Source organism: Alternaria hordeiaustralica, assembly GCF_023758085.1.
Source record: "Alternaria hordeiaustralica strain BMP 2776 chromosome Unknown scaffold_2, whole genome shotgun sequence".
Classification (NCBI taxonomy): Eukaryota; Fungi; Ascomycota; class Dothideomycetes; order Pleosporales; family Pleosporaceae; genus Alternaria; species Alternaria hordeiaustralica.
The window spans coordinates 825,227-843,501 of NW_026056774.1; the positions used below are offsets into that span (position 1 = coordinate 825,227).

The window sequence follows — 18,275 nt, forward strand, 5'->3', positions numbered from 1 at the left end:
GCTATGAGAGAGTGCTGGAGGAATCTTGCTCTGCCGTGCTACGGCAACGAACACATACGTCCATCCAGTTCGGGACATAACGAGGGAGGGTAGTTAACTTACACCTGGAGCGAGGTCAGTAAGAAAGCAATATAGGCACATAGCAAGGGGCTTACCAGTCGAGAATCCACATGTTGATGAGAGTTGTTCGGGTCTAGACTGTTGGTTGAGAATGTAGCAACGAAGTGTAGAGTGTGAATGGGAAAGGTAATGTTGGGGGAACATGGCCGCGATCGAGGCGGAAGTCGAATGGCCCGTGCACCAGATCCTTGGCGGCGCTGTTCCGAGCTCTCGCGAAGAACTTGGACATCAACCCTCCCGAACCGAAACCACCGCATCCCCGTCTAAATCCATCACAATGGCCGTCGGAGTACGTCACACCCCTTCCAGAAGACCCGTCGGAGCTCTCGAATGCCCAATTGCTGCGCCGGCAGTAGCCCCCCACCCGCAATGGCTCCTCCGAAATGCAGAACAAGAAAACTAACATATCCCCTCTTGTAGCGTAGCGCAGCCCTCAAGCTCGACTGGACCAAGCTGGGCACCCAGCTCGGCCTCAAGGGCCAAACCGCCGCCGCCCTCCAGTCCTTCAAGAAGCGCAACGACGATGCGCGTCGCAAAGTCACCGTTCTCTCCGAGCAGTCCCAGACCGTCGACTTCAACCACTACCGCGGCATCCTCAAGAACCAGGCCGTTATCGACGACATCGAGAAGCAGTTCAACGCTTTCAAGCCCCAGACATACGATGTAGGAAGGCAGATCAAGGCGATTGAGGCTTTCGAGGCCCAGGCCGTCCAGAGCGCAGAGCAGACCAAGAGTGTTGTCGACAAGGAGTTGAGCGACCTCCAGAAGACACTGAAGAACATCGAGGATGCCAGGCCATTCGCTGATCTCACTGTTGTACGTATATACGGTTACGGGCAAGTGAGGGACAAGAGGCTGACAGATATCACAGGACGAGGTCGCAGCTGCTCAGCCCGAGATCGACAAGCGCACCGAGCAGCTCGTCTCCAAGGGTCGCTGGGCCGTTCCCGGCTACAAGGCAAGTTTCTGGAACACTCAAGACAGTTCATATGCAAGTGCTAACAACCCCGCAGGAGAAGTTTGGCGATCTTTCCGTCCTCTAAGCATCTTCTTTGCATGTAGTCGAGATGTACCCGATCTGGGCTGTATTACCTACGTATTTGTGAATAGTTCCAGACAGTGGAAATGCACCCTAGATTTTGACCATTTACATCATTCAGCCTGCGTTGCTCATATTGATTTCAACGCAGCCACCTCGAGACTTGTACAGCATGAATTCTTACATGAATGGACAACCCCGCAAATCATACATCACGAAAGAAACGCTTTCTGCTGAGGATGCCACTCGTATTTCATTACATATGCATTTGATACCGAACCCTCCAAGCACTAGAAGTCACATCGCTATATTGTCATTTCGAAAACGCCGCCCAATGCTTATCAAATACCCCTTGGTCTTACAAAAAATGCCCCCACCTGAAATTAACCCTACTCATCATACTCCGCATCCCTGACCCCACAAAAGTCACTACCGAAGCAACTGTCCACCATATACCACACCCGCCAGTAGAGACTCGCATTGTTTGCGTCGAAAGTTCCGTCCTCTTTTCTCGGTACATGGTCGCCAATGATACCATGTCCTGAGCCAATCACCCATCCAATGACAGGCACCGAGCCGACTGTTTGCTGCCAGCGGGGTTTTGCGGGGAGGAAGGCCTTTTCTTGTGGGAGGAACACAGCGGGCTTCACGTTTGCGCCCTTGAGTCGCAGGGTTGCGCGTTGAGAACGGGGGTTCAATGCTGTGGTAGTTGCATGCGCGGGAACGGTGTTTGGGTCGAGAGCTTGGTGCATTTCGCGTGGTTGAGACATGGGTTCCACGGGCATGTCGTCGAGATGGCTTGGGAAAGCGCCGCTTGTACTCCTCAGCCAGGCTGGTTCCGAGTTTGATTGTGATACAAGTCCTTGTGACGCTGCAGGCTGGGAGGCCGTTGCTGTGGCAGATGAGGCTGTTGCTGAAGACTGAGATGCACCGCGTGGTCCTAAGGTGCCTGAAGATACGGTGTTGGGTGAAGCGATTTGTGACATTCCCCCTCCTTCTGCGCGCAACGGCCGGTCACCACCTTGCGGTCCTGTCCCTCTGTACATCTCTGCGTAAACTGTGTAGCCCTGGATGTTCTTCGGACTGTAGTGACATGCGCGCTCGGCGGCTTCCGCACTATCGAAAGTCACCTTGACCCAGTGGTCTCCCCCAAGATATGTCTTGATCCTGGTCAAGTATTTCGGTTCCAAGTTTGGGTAGTATGTCGAGCGTTGCGCTGCTAGACTATAGCCGAGCCTGGGGTTGGGTGGCTCGCGATCGTATTCTTCGTAGATCATTCCGTTGGAAACCTTCTCGTAGTGTGCTATCGCAGCCCATTGCTGCTCGGATCCGAAGCCGTATAGTATGACTTCCTTGGGTTCTTGTGCGAAAGTGGCGTTCGTTGATGCGCCTGCTGCGAACGAAACGTTCAGTCCGTTGCTTGCGTCTATGAGATTTGGTGCCGAAGCTGATGGTGGTAGTGCACCGGCTGGCCGCGCGGATACCGAGCGCCTCTTGTCTTCGTCTGCCTTGAAACGACTGAAGATGTCATCTTCTGTGCGCTGGTTGTAGAGTCTCGCTTCGTCAGCTGCGTTGCTGGCGCCCAAGGGTGTCTTCGCTCGTGAGGTGCCGCGTTTCCGTGCTTTGCCAAAGGGGCCTTTCTCTTCTGGCACGCGCCGTTGATTTTGATCGGGACTGTCGGGGATCGATGTTAGCTGTGTGTCCGAATCTATGGGTGAATCCCAGTTGAGGTCGTCCATGGCGTCAAGATAGCATGAAGAAGAGGAATGTCGTATAAAGAACACTTTGTAGTCTTGTTTGTCGCATGACTAGGCTCATGCGTGCAGAAGGCTCCATTTGGTAATGGCAGTGAAACATGACTTACTCTGCGAACTCAAGCCCCCAGGGCAGCCTCCTCCCAGTCGAATCAAACGCGCGCTCGGAATCGGGTACTGCGTGGACCTGCATCTCTTCGGTGTGGTCGCGTCGTTCGTTCGGTGATTCGCTTTTCCGTTCGTGGTGCACGCGCGCGTGGTGCGTCAATCTCGTCGGGTCTTTTGTTTATGCGACAGGAAGACGAGCGGAAAGCTAACGCTAGCTCCAGGAACGCCGCGGCAAAGCCACACCGGGCCCGTGCACCAAAACGTGGCGCACAGTGCGATCTCCAAAAGGTGACGCGGAGCCTTTCCCGATCCATCTACCTTGAGCATGCTGCATGCAATCGGAAGCGGCTTACTTTTGAGTGCTGCCTGGTCGCAACAGCCGCTCATAAGTACCCGATGGAACTGACACCTATCATCGTGCGTGGCAAGAAGAGGAAGTACTTACATCCAGCATATGCTGCTGCCTCCAAAAGTAAACCTTTTACCATACCTGCACAAAACTCTTCAGCATCCACATCTCAACTCAAACGTCAACGGAAAACGAGGTCAGCCCGCAAGAAAAAAGAATATACACCCGCCATGCCGACGCTCCAAGGACTTCCCACAGAACTGCTGGAAATGATCTTTCTTTACAGCATGAACCCAGCGCTTCCACGCTGCTCACGAGATCTTGGCGCGAAACTCTCCTCACACGCTATAGAGATGAGCTTCACTATGCAGGCCTTCTTCCATACCGTCGATCACCGTACGAACTATCGGGACCGACTCGTCACCAGCGATGCCTCACTCCAGTCCAACATCCTGACCTGCCATTTCTTTACCTACGACTTCTTTTTGAAATACGTGCAACGCGCACAAGATGCCATGGTCAAGTTGCGCGGGAAGGCCTGGGCAGCTACTGGAGTTACGATCCCCGGAGTGTCCTACTTCGACGGACTATGGCCATACAAGTTCACCAAGATCCCTCATCTCGCTTTTGCGCAAGGCTTTCACATACCAGAAAAGTTGCTGCATGGGCCATGGACAGAAGATAAAGCGTCACTGCTTTACATTTTGGTTAGCCTGACCGGAGAGATCGATTGGGAGGGTAGTATGGCAGGTGAAGTGGCGAAATCGGGCATGAATGAAGCGATCAAGGAGGGTAACGAGCACGCGGTGGCAGCGCTTGCCGTGCTGTTGGGTGTGCAAAAAGGCATCACTACCGAGCTACTGCAGTATGCTGTCATACACTGCGGTTGCGACATCAACATCATCCGCCACCTCCTCTTCAACGCACAGATCCTCGCCGAAGAGGCGTCGAGCACGTTGAATTTCCACGACCCTGCACTGTGGGCGTGGGCAGACGTCAACGGTCACAAGGGGGTGACACTCAAGACCATGCTCAAGGATGCGGTTTCATTCGACCTCGAGTTTTACTTTGAAGATAACGCCGACTGGTCCAAGATCGTCCCCTTCCCGTACGGTGGAAGCAAATTTGACGCAAGGACAGCATTCAACGACGTGGTAAGGGAGCTGCTGACGAACCTGTACCGAAACTACGGAAGGAAAATCACACGAAGGAGAGCAACGACACCAGAGCAGAGAGTCGCGGAGGATGATGCAGATGTTGATTGAGATTTTTATTGAGACTAGCTAGATATGATAGATCACAGAGCGAATACCCTGCCTACACGGCCTACATATCACTTACCTTTGCGACCTGTCTGGCATATCGCGTGAATGGCCTTGATCGTGCTAAACTATTTCTTCACAAATTTTAGTCGCCTTCATCACATGCGCGCGTGACCCAACGCGGACAAGCCAACTTGATTGAAGAAGGCTAAAAACATGGCTTGACACGAAGACAGAACGTGCAGTTGGCACATGCAGCGATGTTGAGCGTACTTGCGTACACATGAGATTTTACCTGCAGGCTTGTTAGTGACTTGTATCGAAACAAAGCGTTATCAAGCAGAGCGTGTTTGTGGATCCCTTCAGTGATCTTGGTGATAAAATAGTAATCATAGAAATCATATACTATCTATTGCATGTTGTAATCATTGGGAGTGGGGGCGGTGATGTAAAAAAGTAAGAACTGACCTGTGCATGATAGCCGTGTGGAGTGACGGCACTGCAGTCGCATGTCGACATGGGTTTGCAATGAGCAGGCTAACAGCGACGTCGGATGTCGGGTATCTGTTGGCTGGGTATCTAAGCGTCTGTTTTGGTCAGCCGTTGTCGCGAAGTCGGTGCGGTGATGAAGCTGAATGGGTAAAGCAAGCTCAGAATATGTAAGAAATTGAATGTCATGACTTCGACGCCGTTAAGAGACCCCGGCGAGGGTCTCCGACGCCGAGCTCAATCGCAAATTATGTCATCCTAGGATGGGAGAGGAGTGTGGAGGCGAGAGACATACCAGTGGAGCTATGGGTGTTGGATCGTAGCTATGGGTCTTTGGAGTAGTTTAGCTCGGCGCATGTCGCGTCCGTCGCGTCTGCACCTGCAGAGCGCATGGTGCGAGATCAAGTGGTCGTAATAGCCACGTCGACGACTGCATAAAGTCGCGACGGCTGTCGAGTCGAGCGTGGTGCTTCTGCGGTGCCCGCGGTGCTGGAGGAGATGATGGAAGTCGCGCGGTCGCAGAAAACTTTAAGGACGGCGCTAGCGCCAAGGCGCCTTTCGCTTGTGCACGGCCCCGGGCTCACACTGAATTTCGAACCTCCACCGACCGACATTACTTACTCCCGACAAGAACATCAACACCGACTCCTATTTCCGACCGGTACGCTTTCGACGCAGCAATACTCCACGTGTCTCTCCGTCTAACATTCTCCTGCAGCACATATCGACGAAATGGGTGACGCCGAAATTACAACGAGTGCCTGGAGGCTGGTAGAGGTCGGCCGCGTGGTCCTCTTCAACGAGGGTGCATTCGAGGGCCGCCTCGCTGTCATCGTCGAGATCATTGACCACAAGCGTGTATGGAAAATCCGCGATCCGGGTGCTGTTCAGCGGCTCACACAGACATAGGTCCTCCTCCAAGGTCCCTCCGAGAAGGCCCCTGTCCCTCGCCAGGAAGTCGCGCTTGCGAAACTCTCCCTTACACCCATCGTCATCCCCAAGCTTCCCCGTGCCTCGGGTAACGGCCACGTCGCGAAGAAGTGGGAGGAGCACAAGGTCCAGCAAAAGTTCGACGAGAGCTCATGGGCCCAGAAGCGTGCGGCTATCCAGAAGAGGCGGGGACTCAATGACTTTGAGCGCTTCAAGGTCATGAAGATGAGGAAGCAGGTACGTTCTGGCTTGTACCTGTGTCGTCGAATGCGACCATTCGGACGAGACGCGGTACCCCGGATGCGAATTGGGAACACAGACTAACAACAACACAGGCTCGTTTCGAGGTTCAGAAGACCTTCGCCAAGATCCGCGCCAGCGCAAAGGCATAGGTAGTCTCGATGCTGTCGGGAGACAGGCGTTGTGGTGATCGCTGCATGCAGGTGGCATAGAGGCATGACGTGCATTTCATGAGCATTCCGAAGGCGACCTCAAAGGCATTCAAAAATTCAAGGCCTGGTTAAGGGCGAATAAGTCCAATGTTTGGCACGGTGCAATTCGGTTTGGGAACGGTTTACTCGGCTCTCGCATGCATTCCACATGTAGCAAGAGAGTTCAATCCACAAATTCATGAACACACACGAACAGTGCAACTAGAATTGCAATTTGATACCCCCTTTGAAATGCCCTTCCTTGTGAATTGCGCGACATAGGCTGTGAGAGTAATTGTTGCTTGTGATGGGCGTCATTGCCAATTGCGAGAGCTGCCCGCGCTAAACCGCCCACAAATCATTTTTGGAAGCTCCGACCCCAACTCCGCGACGCTCGATATTGCAGCACCACCACCACCTGCCGTCACCCACAAACCGACAAAATGGCCAACCCCCGCATTGAAGAGCTCCCCGACGAGCCCGAGAAGAAGAACGTCCAGATCGAGGAGGATGAGTCCAGCGACGAGTCTGAGAACGAGGAGGGCGAGGTCAACGTGCCCGCGGGCTCTTCCGTCGCCGTCCACTCCCGCAACGAGAAGAAGGCTCGCAAGGCCATTGCCAAGCTCGGCCTGAAGCACATCGACGGCATCACACGCGTCACCCTCCGCCGACCGAAGAACGTGAGTGCTTTCCGCGCAATTGGTGGGGGAGCTGCAGTCAACAAACACGAGATGCGGGCAGACCGTAGACACAGTGCAGGGTATTAGGCTAACACACCTACCAGGTTCTGTTTGTTATCAACCAGCCGGACGTCTACAAGTCGCCCTCAAGCAACACCTGGATGTGAGTCGCTGCCCCTCAATGGCACAAGCCGCCTGCTGACCCCGCACCAGCATCTTCGGTGAGGCCAAGATCGAGGACTTGAACGCCCAGGCCCAGGCCTCCGCCGCCCAGCAGCTCGCTCAGGGCGAGTCCGCGCCCCACGACCACGCCGGTCATGACCACGGCGACGACTCCGGCAAGGGCAAGGCCAAGGCTGTCGAGGACAAGAAGGACGAGGAGGAAGAGGAGGACGACGATGAGGAGATCGACGACTCTGGTCTTGAGGCCAAGGACATCGAGCTCGTCATGCAGCAGGCCAGCGTCTCGCGGAAGAAGGCCGTCAAGGCCCTCAAGGAGAACGACAACGACATCGTAAACTCCATCATGGCGCTGAGCATATAGACCACTCGGGTCTAGGTGTCTGGGTGTAAAAGGTGGATGACGACTTCAAACGCACTGCGGAGTCGAAAGACTTCTGCCTGCTCATGTAAAAGAATCTATCAACATGAATCTTTACGAATCATCGGTGGCCGTCCGGTCCATTCGAAAGCATTGGTTCCCAATGATTGCTATCTTGTCGATATGCGTGAGTGATCAGGAACTAACCAGTCTAGAAACCTTCCAGTCGCAAGATAGAATGGAAACGCTAAGCAGTGGCAGAACGGGGGCTGGCACAACGCAGCTGAAATATTCATGGGGCCAGACGAGCGACTGCATCTACCACTTGGCAGTTTTACCTTCTTCTATTGGAGCATATGGTCTCCCAACTCTGAGTCTTGTGGTAGCTGCAAAGCAGCCCTGCGGAATGAGGTGAGATGCAACAAGCATACCTTCTAGCGGTCGATCATCAGAAGTTTAACATGGCGGCTTCCAGTCATGCGCACTCAGACCCCAGTTCATGTGTCTTGAGGCTCTTTCTGACGTAGAGTTGCTGACAAGCCGATACAGCCTCAAGGGCCATTATGCGTGTGCTAAGTGATGGCTACCAATGGCTTCCATCAATCGCGATATGTTCGTCCAGATTGATATGCCTTTTCCAGGATCGCGGATCGCGGGTCCCGAGACTGAGGGTCAACGTCGTGCTTATGTCGTGGCTGGTGAGATGGGGATCGTGACGCCCGAGGACATTTCCAAACGTGGAACGCGGAATCCTAAACGCGCGGTTGCTCAGCAGCGGCTTTGTCAGGTACCCTTCGGAAAGAAAGCTATCCGGGAGCAGTGTTGTTAGCAATCGTGAATTGCGTGAGGATTGCGAGGTAATAGCGGTGAAGTTGGCGAGGGTGCGATACTCAGCCACAAGCTAACCAGCCACAGCGGCCAAATTCGGATCCCATGAACTCTTCCATCGTCAGCACAGATATGGGGATATCAGCCTCAGCCTTCCGACATGTTCTGGTTAGCTTCTTTCTCATTGTGTCGAAATACCCAGATATACAACGGAAAGTTGACTTTCCGAACGTGTTTCGCACACTCCGTCAGGATTGCGCCTAAATGCCGACTCCACACATCGACAACATCGAGCTCAGCTACCATGCTGCGCGTTGGTCCTCAGCATGGCACTTACCTGATACGCAGTATTCTCCGTAAGGTGCAACGGCGATGATGGTGTTGAAGACGCTGTTAGGGTTCAAGCGACCCACTGTTGCTTACACAGTTGAAACATGTTGAATACACGACCAATGAGCGATCAATCCAAACTCTCGGCATCAAGAATGTGGCTGGTATTATCACAGTATCTCTACAAAAGCTCTTGGGATCAGATCGACCGGGCCGCGAGAGCCATGACCAAGTCGCATAGCCCTTGTTCATGACCCATAATCTGACCACAGCACTTGTGTTTGATGTGTCGCAGACCCATTGCTGCAAGCAGACTGGCCTATCAAGGAGACGATGCTAACACTATCGGACCTATATCGAACGCACGGAGGCCTAAAGGGACGAAGGTTATCTCATAGTTCCTCAAAGGATTCATAATCTTACTTGATGCTTCCGCATTCGACAATTCACAGCTGCCTTCTTCACCCTTGGCACTGTTGTTTGGGAAGCCTGCAACTTCTTATGACGATATGGCGCCGAGAGCTGAACTCATCCCCATGGAACTTTCTTGCATGTGGCTCTCCGTGGATGCCTCACGACACACACATTGGCTATGAGATGACTATAGCTGAGAGGGCCACTCCTACGACAACATCAGCAATAGAAAAGACCTATATAATACTTTGACTATCTTCAACAAACGATGGACTCATCACAGCAAGTTGTCCTTCCCATACATCCTCCTCCATCAACTTCGGTACCCCATGTTCAGTTGAGCTCGGGTTCGAATTGCTATTACATGTCCATCGATCCTACATCTTCTACCAGTCCCAACCACAGCGAATACTTTAACCCACCAGCACGTAGATACCGGGTTCCACAGTTCGCCAGAATGTCTTCCAGCCGAAAGATCACCTCCGTACGTCTCAATCCGCTATATGACCGTCAACACCTATTTCCCGGATGCTAAACTCCAACAGGCCGAAAAGGCACAATACATCCAAGCGCTTCGATCTCACCAGTTCAATACCATCGTTGAACTCGTCCGTGTCGAGCAGGCTTTTGCAAAGCTCGGTACACCGGACTGCAGTGAGCCGATGACGGCGGCTTGTAAGTATCGACAATACTGGTATATGTAGATTGAAAACTGATTGTGGGTATCAGGGAAGTACTACGTCGAGTCGCATGGCCTGTTGACCGAACTTCGTGGATTGACTAGGAACTATCCTTTCAGGTAAACTGCCCATCATGACCCCCCGAAGGGTACACGGTGCCTCCCAAAGCATGTGCTAACCCATCTGTAGTTCTGACTGCCTAGACGAAGCAAAGCGACGTGTCTACGCCGACCCTGCAAGCAACCGCTCATGGAACTTGTGTTGGTTGGTTCTGAACAAGATACAAACTGAGTACGTCTACCAAAACATACACTACATTGCGATTTCGTTTGCTGATCTCAAGACAGTCAGCTACTGCCGTACTATGCGCGTTACCAGGCGTCTCAGCCAGCTATGTGGGCGGGTCAGACGCCGTCTGCGGAGCAGATCACGCAGCTCACGAATGCTTTTGTTAATGAATGGAATTGGGCACTTGGTCAGATGTTGGGGCGTTGGACGCAGCCGCCGGCGCGATGAGAACGTGCGGATTTCAACGGTTTGGTGTGTTGGTGATGGCGTTGATCGCTATCGAGGTCGCGTTCGGGTTCTTGTATTGCTTGTTTCTCTTTCCTATCGGGTTGCAATCTGTTTACACTCGTTTACCCCCTGGCGGTATAGATTCCTTTATACAATTTCTTATCTTACATATTCTGCTTGGACCTCTGTCGAACCTGAAGGCTTCTAGCCTACATCCCAGAGACTTAGGCCGTCCTCATTGACCTAGCCTCACTCAGCTCTGTCTCAATAACGCTATCATCTGTCGCATCCACGATAATGGTCTCTTGTCTTTATTTCCTAAATATTTTTCGCACTCACAGTATGGGCGCCGTGGTGTAGCGCAGTGTTCAAGTATGTCCCAAAGTCTGCCATTATTCCAGAATGCCTGACATCATCTGTTCCCGTGATATCTAGGGAAGGTGTGTTCGGCATCCATCGGAACGTTTCGCCGTTCGTCACTCCGATAGCAAAGAACGTGGCTTTGGCAGGGAGCCACACCGCTCCTTCCTCTAGCATTATAGGCTACAATCCAAGCCTTCAAGCCTTCACGTACTATGCAGGCCGCAAAATCCGCCTACGAGAGCGGGGTATGTGTATCTCGTGCCACGGTGATAGGGCAAAGGGCCAGCCTTGTCGACTGGTGGATGTCTCATCGGTGAAGTCTGACGAATAGCTATCAGTGAACCTCTCGGCTGGTGGCTAGTGTATAGAGATAGCATATCAGCTGTTCAAGACTTAGGTTGCTTCCCGCTCATGAGTTCCAAATAAGAGTATCGTGCTATCTCTCGTTTTGCCAAAGCATCCTTCGTTCTTGACATCTTTCAATAACACTTATCCCCAAAGCTCTTTCAGGCATCTTCACCTCTGCACTTTAGTGCGCTAGCAGCTCTAGCATGGCTTCCTATGAGAAAAGGGTACGCATGATTCACTTTGTCACCCGTATGGGTCAAACAATGTCTTGGGACTTGATGATCGGCTACTACAACACCAGATGTTCACTGGAAGATGCAATTCTGACCAGCTATAGCCGAAAATACCAGGAAATAACCCACCTCTTGATGGAGGGTATAGGGTTCGCACACACTCAATTGTGCTTTCACGACACGAAACTGAAGATCGATAGCTAAAGGCAATACAAACTGATCCAGCGCCTGGGGACGGAGGCTACAAGGTTTGCAAAGACTAGTCGAAGCCTCAATGCATAGTACTAAATGGTAACAGCCAAGAGTAGACGGTGGCGGTCAACCGGGAGATGGAGGAGCGCCCAGCGTACGCCCACCTTACTCGAACGATGTTACAACTTCGCTGAACTACACAGGGCTAAGGTTTTAGATGACCGATTAGATGGAACGGAGCGACATCGATACCCAGAAGAGAAGGCGGAGATCACATCATCAGATAGTAGACATGAACATCGTCTAAACATTCATTACATATAACATTACATACACATCAAGCCATTGCCACCCAAGCGCAAAGCTCAAAGCTCAAAGCATACTCCTTCTCTTCGCCAACTTCTGATACTGCCTCGACGTCCTCGTCTGCCCATCCTCCATCTCATAATCCGACGCTATACTACCCGGCCTCACAGTCACAGGAGGTCTGAGACTCTCCACCGCACTAGCAGGCCGTAGTTTTGTCGGCGCAGAACGATCTCTCATACTGAATCTGCGTTTGACAGTTTCGGCTATCTGGGCGAAGAAGCCATTCACACCTTTGCCTTCTCTTGGTGGAGCTTCATGGAGTGGGCTGTGGGTATGACTATGCATGTGGACGTGCGGCTGGCCGTGGCCGTGGCCACCGAGGAGATGGGACTTCTCGCCGGGCTCCATGTATAAGTGGTTGCCCTCGTGGTTTACGAACCAGTTCACCATGTATTGTTTTCCTTCTGGGCCGCCGCCACAAGATCCGGCGAGGACGTGCGATGGGGGCGAGTTGACGGCGAGGGCAAAGAGGTTGGGCGGTTCGCAAAAGTCTGTCACCAGGCCGCGGTGGAAGATGAAGTAGATGAGGACAAAGACGTTCATGGCGAAGACGAGAGCAAGTATGAGTACCCATGCTTTGGAAGCGCCGGGCATGCCCCCGGATGCATATTGTTGGGCTTTGAGCGAGGCGTTGAAGTATTGCGTTTGGTACTCGTCGAGCATAGGGTGGGAATAGTTCTGTGGGTTGTGTCAGCGAATTCGCTAGTGAGGGCTACGAAGTGGCAAGACGCCAACAACAGAAAAAGAAAGAGTTACACACCCAGAACGTCACAAAAGGCGTATCCACCATACTCAACAGCAAGGTGCATCCAGCCAAAACAGCCAGGGCCTCCCCTAAACTGGGTATGGCATTGCTTAGGTCGACCTGAAGGTTTTCTGGATCCGGATTGGTAGGCTTCAATACCAATTGTGTCAATAGTCTGGATGTACTCGCATTTGCATCCATGAGGCCTGTGCCGAGTGACAGACTGTTGGACCAGTCAGTACCTATGTCGCGCCAATTAGCCACGCCCTTTGTATTGACGCTGACTTCTTCGCCCGTCTCGACGAAGGCCTTTTTGTCGTTGGGGTCTTCGCAAAGCGCTTCCATAGTCGCGCCCGAGCCGGTGACATTATGACGTGTACTGCATCCTGGTCTCACCGTGAGGTGTAATTTGCACAATGAGAAGATGCCTGTCCCATCCATGCCAACATCATCTGGTCCTCCTTGTCCTAGCAGGTAGATTGCGGATCGTCCCCAGGCAAAGCTAGTGTGGTTCATGATTGTGTTGAAAGGCAAGGGGTATTTGCCGAAGACGGGCGGCCAGTTCATCGTGGTTGTTGTGTCGTTAACGTCCCAGCCGAAGATGTCATCCACCACAGTTTGGTTGGTTGTGGTCGCGTTGTCCCTGATACCGGGAACGTTTCCCCAAGAAAGAAGATCGACCACCTCATCGTTCCAGGCGTCGTATACAATAGGCTCCAGCTCGGTCCTGTTCATGTTTACGCATAATACGTTCAATACTGGTGACGGCACCGAAGCGCGCAACGAGTAGGTTCCTTCGGAGTTTAGCTCTTCAGGCTGCAGGATTCCGTTTCTTTGGTCGCGGGCAGCAGCGAACACGCCTGAATGAGGCATTGCCATTGTCACATTGTTGATAACCCTACCGTACTTCTGGGAAACCTCAGTAGTGTTGACAATATCGATCCATTGCCCAGTGACCGTAGTGTTCTCGTACAGAAGCCCAAAGCCCTGCGGTCGTAGCTTCTGGATTGAAGTGCCGTTGCCGTTCCTGGCTGATAGATCCCAATCCGAGAGGTAGCGCTGGAAGTTGTGGTATCCTTGGCCAGCGTGTTCCATCTGTAGGCAAGTTTCTCCTTGGGCTTTCTGGTCGGTTCGAATGGGCGTTTGACACATTTCCTTGAGGTAGTTGATGTTTGCGAAATCGCTTTTGACACGGCCAGCCAGGACCAGGCCGTTATCCCAATTACCATCTCTTAGCATAGGCTGAACAGTAGCAGCAGCTGCAGATGAGTAAAGCGTCGCCAGAACAGCGCTCAGCAAACTCAGTATGCCCAGAAAAGACAGTCCAGCATACTTTGCAGTCTCCCAGTGGGTGATCAAAGTGCCTACCACAAAAAGTCAGAACACGCTTCACAAACGATCCACACAGGACATTTGCTTACCTGGTTGAACGACCCACCTCCACATACTAAGTTCCGACAGCGTAACCCCCCTCCCATGATCCTTCATAAACGCCCTCCGACTAAGCACCTGCCCAAGGAAAGCCACAAAAGCCGTCACAAAAGACAACTCAATAAGCTTAGCCATGACCGTCGTGAGTAGGATAGCATCGGCGGGCGTAATAGGTCCATGACTAGTAATGCGCCGCCCATAATGAGGAGCACGGATAGCCAGGGCCAAGAAGATGCCAGAGAACAAGCACGAGAACAAGGATATGACGATCAAAGACAGATTGAGCCAAGTTATACGTGGGTGATAAAAGTCCCGTGTAGTCGCGCATTCGTGGATTGGGCGAAAGTCATTTTCGTATGCCGACTTGATCGAGGGAGCAGCGCCGCCTCCTCGGAGTCCATCGGTATCAGCGGAATGGATGTATGTTTCGTACTCATTTATGCTGCTGTTGCTTTGCTTTGCGTTCTTCAGGATGCCGTGCCGAAACTCTTCGTATGTGCCGACGTCAGGACTCGCTCTACCAACATCGGGGCTGAACCTGTCTCGTCGCAGATCGGGTGTGGACTCATTTGAGCTCTTTGGGAAGCCTCCAAAGTATGGGTCGGCTGAGCCTAGAGGCGAGAATGCGCCGGGGCTTTTCGTGGGCGGGCTCTTGGGGCCAGGGCCGACGGCTCGTCGCGGGATGGGTTGTATGCTAACGCGCCTGGCGGTCTGCGTTGTCGCGACAGGGGATGTTGCTATACCCAGTCCACTGTCCTTGCCGCGCTGGAAGCCGTCTGCGATATCTTCCTCCTCGTCCTCCTCCTGTACGATGCTTGGTGTGTTGCGGCCGACGGCGGTGGTATCGCTCTGGAGCCGTGCGTAGTGCGGTCGCGCAGGCGGCGGGGTAGTAAGCCCGAGAGTGTGGGAGTTGCTGGAGAAGCCGAGCGAGGGCAGGGCGGGCGTGTTGTCTGAGCTCTCAGAGAGGTCCGAGGACTCCTGCATGAGTGGCCGGCGGTCGACCATGATGCCTAGCGTATGGGGCCCCTCTTGCTGTTGCCTACGTTTCAGCCTTCTCTTCTTATAGTGTTCTTGCGGTCGGTATTGGCGGGAGGCTGCGCGAGGCCGCGTTTGTATGACCTGGGGCTGCAGGTGAGCGGCTCAGCTTGGATGCGACGGAAAGACTTCACGACAGGGGAGAGAGGAAATAGACTGTCGCAAAGAGAAGAGACGACATCGCAAGGTTAGTCGGCGAAAAGCCTGAGGAATAAGGCCTCAAGGGATGACCCGACTGTCCGCTGCGGTTGCACGCACGTTCAGCTGTCTCTGGGCGGCTGCACGCTGTTCGCTTGTGGCGCTTGATTATGGCCCCCAAACTACATCCAGACCACTCTGCTGTGCCTCGTAGTGGTCCATAGTCTCCATAGTGCCTCTTCTAACCGGTAGCGAATGCGCAGCTGTCAATCACGGCTGCTTGCGCTTTGTGAGCATGTCTCGCCGTTCGGCAAGCTTGACGAAGCTTGTGTCTCCTTCTGCAGTTTGCAATATGCCCTGCGCAGCACTGCAAACAATCATTGCCAAGCTGTAGGCAGACGACATCAGGGTGTCTCAATGGGCCTGGTGATGCGTGACAACCCTTGGGCGGAATCAATCGGGTTTGGTGATGTGGTACATGGTGGAGTGTTGGGGTTCAGCCCCTCCACGCGTCGCGTTGTGAGCTAGCAAAGCACCAACACGGGACGGGGTTCACGCCTGCGTTCTACCCGATAGCCTTGACATGCTCGTCTACCAAACACTTCCAGTCCGCACTCCCATGATAAACCGTATGCCCATCATCATGCGTCAACTGCCCCGTACTCTGCACCGTATCTCCCAGCTGCCAAAACAAATCCGCCGCCATCCCACTATCTCTCAACGACAGACTGGTCTTCTGCCAGCCCCCCTCCACAGGACAGTGGTCCTCCTTCTTGGGTACGCCATATTCCTCAAACAGACACGGTTTGTTGAGCTTTTGACAGATCCGAGCATGCGCTTCAATCCAGCCGTCGCCAAACGAGTTGCTTACGCCCCAGCTATCCGGGTACAGGTGGAAGGTGCCGAAACTTATGTTGCCTAATTTCAAATTTGCTTCCCAGTCTATGCCTTCGGTGTACTGGTAGGGGTAGGAGCCGTCGCCTGAAAGACCGAAGCCTTCATCGCCGACCGTGATCATATGATCTGAGTCGAGAGAGTAGATGTAGTCACTCGTTTCGCGGATCCAGTTCGTGAGGACAGATGTCTGGCAGAGGCTGCAGCGCGGTTCATTGGCCAGTTCCCATGCGAACACAGCGTTGGAGTTGCGATAACGCGAAATGACAGCTTTGATGTACGCCTGGTACATGGCCTGGCATTTGGTCGCTGTATACCATTGCGCATTGCTGATTACACCACACGCGGAGAAGTAGGCAGCCATGCCCCCATAATCGGTCCAGTTGTTTACAAAGTTGATGATGAGCTTTACTCCATGTTTTTCTGCAGCATTGACTACGGCGTCGAGGCGCTGGAGACCATTTGTGCCTGTGTTGATCGTGGCGGTAGATCCAGAGAAGGACTGGAAGTATACTGTGCCGGACCCTGGAATGGTTTTGACGTCGTTAAAACCCCATATCCGGAGTATTTTTTGGCCTGAGGTGGCTAGGTGGCCCATGATTACGTCGACATCGTTATCGTTTGTCAAAAAAGGGATCCAGTAGGAGTTGGTTCCAGCGTAATCTAATGACAACATGAGTGGTGGAAAGATGACTAGGGGTCTATCGACTTACACTTAGTTACACCATCAATGTTGAACTTGAGACCATCGGCTTTTGAGATGGAGGCTCGCGGGGACAGATCGATTGCTGAGGGCAACGCTGTCGCAGCTGCGCCTAAGGCAAGTATCGGGAGCATCTTCATGATGCTGAAATGGGACTACGATTTCGGCGAGTGTGCAGCCATTACTATGTAGGGCTCGCTGCCACAGAACTTATAGGAATCCGTCTCGACTACGCTCAATACTTACTCGAAGCGGAGCGGCACAGGGCTCTCCGCTCTGAATTGGATCACACGGCAATCGTACCTTGAAGTGACTCTAGTTGTGGGGTAATATAGTAGCCAAGGTCCTAGCATGGTCGTAATTGGTGCACTAGAGACGAAGGGGCTTCCTTTCAATTACCATGTTTGGCAAGAATGCATCGGACCGCCAGCTCCCGCACTACATCGAGTAGATTTGTATATCTCTGGAAATATGTGAGAGGAAAATAATCAGTAATCGCGACAGTTGCGTAAAGCATATAGCAACCACGGAGGCGAAGTTGCAGAATTTCCCCGCGGCTAACAAACCATGCAATGTATTCGGCACAGACTTTCCGACAAACCAGCATCAACGAAACAAGGATTGTACCCGGCAGCGAAAGAGGCGATGAAACGAAACAACTGATAACGGACCAAGAAAGACCCGATAGTAGGAGAAGTTGTTATGACTTTTATTAGGTAATCGAAGAAATATTGGCGAGTCGCCTGGAGTAGATTGCAGCATCGTTTTGCACGAAGCTCTTTCGTAGGCTCCGTAGGCGTCTTGATAGTGTTATCTATCTTGACATTCGTAACCGCATAGTCTTGGCTTTGAGTGGAGTTTTGGTGGAGATGCACAAACGTCCGTTGCGCGCTGAGAGGTGACAAGAACAAGCAATACACGGAAATGCAAATCCGGGATGAGCAAAGGTCTCTAGATGAGAAGGTGGCAGTATGATGAGGCGAATGCGAATGCGAAAGATGACTAGCAATCAACAGAGCCGATCAAACGATAATGCTAACAAGGAGCACCAGGTCCAATGCGGTCTCCAGACGATAATGAACTTGATTAATCGGCAGTCGCCCGCTGATAAAAGCAAGCAATCCCAGCGTTCGGATAATATGAGGGAGAACGGGAGAAGTCGTTGAGAAGAAGAAAGCCTTTATCCCGACTTTGCCCTGCCGCTCGCTTTACCTGGGTCATGTCGAGCATAGGGCTGCAGCGACGCACGTGCGCGTACAAAGTCTGCCTGCATGTCCTGGAGCTGAGATGTGTCAGTGCTGGTACTTCCATTTCACATGCCATGAAGTCATATGGGCCAAACCATGTCAATGT

At 52.7% G+C, this 18,275-nt stretch overlaps 8 protein-coding genes across 8 annotated transcripts; 5 read left to right on the plus strand and 3 right to left on the minus strand.

The window, feature by feature from the left end:
- Nucleotides 1–397: 397 nt before the first annotated feature.
- ATP7 (ATP synthase d subunit) lies at nucleotides 398–1,163 on the plus strand (the record flags this gene model as incomplete). The annotated part of the gene is made up of 4 exons (XM_049384368.1): nucleotides 398–409; nucleotides 541–936; nucleotides 992–1,078; nucleotides 1,134–1,163. The coding sequence occupies 4 exons, from the start codon at nucleotides 398–400 to the stop codon at nucleotides 1,161–1,163; spliced, it is 525 nt and encodes a 174-aa protein (XP_049247724.1).
- A 385-nt stretch (nucleotides 1,164–1,548) lies between these two features.
- On the minus strand, nucleotides 1,549–3,106 carry J4E84_001739 (uncharacterized protein; the record flags this gene model as incomplete). Its single annotated transcript, XM_049384369.1, has 2 exons — nucleotides 1,549–2,967; nucleotides 3,101–3,106. The coding sequence occupies 2 exons, from the start codon at nucleotides 3,104–3,106 to the stop codon at nucleotides 1,549–1,551; spliced, it is 1,425 nt and encodes a 474-aa protein (XP_049247725.1).
- Nucleotides 3,107–3,639: 533 nt separating this feature from the next.
- J4E84_001740 (uncharacterized protein) lies at nucleotides 3,640–4,635 on the plus strand (the record flags this gene model as incomplete). Its single annotated transcript, XM_049384370.1, has 1 exon — nucleotides 3,640–4,635. One exon carries the CDS (start codon nucleotides 3,640–3,642, stop codon nucleotides 4,633–4,635), a length of 996 nt encoding a protein of 331 aa, XP_049247726.1.
- A 1,218-nt stretch (nucleotides 4,636–5,853) lies between these two features.
- Nucleotides 5,854–6,443, plus strand: J4E84_001741 (uncharacterized protein; the record flags this gene model as incomplete). Its single annotated transcript, XM_049384371.1, has 3 exons — nucleotides 5,854–5,979; nucleotides 6,031–6,288; nucleotides 6,387–6,443. The coding sequence occupies 3 exons, from the start codon at nucleotides 5,854–5,856 to the stop codon at nucleotides 6,441–6,443; spliced, it is 441 nt and encodes a 146-aa protein (XP_049247727.1).
- A 482-nt stretch (nucleotides 6,444–6,925) lies between these two features.
- Nucleotides 6,926–7,706, plus strand: EGD2 (GAL4 enhancer protein; the record flags this gene model as incomplete). The annotated part of the gene is made up of 3 exons (XM_049384372.1): nucleotides 6,926–7,162; nucleotides 7,267–7,325; nucleotides 7,376–7,706. The coding sequence occupies 3 exons, from the start codon at nucleotides 6,926–6,928 to the stop codon at nucleotides 7,704–7,706; spliced, it is 627 nt and encodes a 208-aa protein (XP_049247728.1).
- Nucleotides 7,707–9,778: 2,072 nt separating this feature from the next.
- Nucleotides 9,779–10,471, plus strand: J4E84_001743 (uncharacterized protein; the record flags this gene model as incomplete). The annotated part of the gene is made up of 4 exons (XM_049384373.1): nucleotides 9,779–9,950; nucleotides 10,005–10,074; nucleotides 10,145–10,246; nucleotides 10,303–10,471. 4 exons carry the CDS (start codon nucleotides 9,779–9,781, stop codon nucleotides 10,469–10,471), a joined length of 513 nt encoding a protein of 170 aa, XP_049247729.1.
- A 1,508-nt stretch (nucleotides 10,472–11,979) lies between these two features.
- On the minus strand, nucleotides 11,980–15,157 carry J4E84_001744 (uncharacterized protein; the record flags this gene model as incomplete). Its single annotated transcript, XM_049384374.1, has 3 exons — nucleotides 11,980–12,654; nucleotides 12,737–14,085; nucleotides 14,143–15,157. 3 exons carry the CDS (start codon nucleotides 15,155–15,157, stop codon nucleotides 11,980–11,982), a joined length of 3,039 nt encoding a protein of 1,012 aa, XP_049247730.1.
- A 733-nt stretch (nucleotides 15,158–15,890) lies between these two features.
- Nucleotides 15,891–17,062, minus strand: J4E84_001745 (uncharacterized protein; the record flags this gene model as incomplete). The annotated part of the gene is made up of 2 exons (XM_049384375.1): nucleotides 15,891–16,882; nucleotides 16,933–17,062. The coding sequence occupies 2 exons, from the start codon at nucleotides 17,060–17,062 to the stop codon at nucleotides 15,891–15,893; spliced, it is 1,122 nt and encodes a 373-aa protein (XP_049247731.1).
- Nucleotides 17,063–18,275: the final 1,213 nt, after the last annotated feature.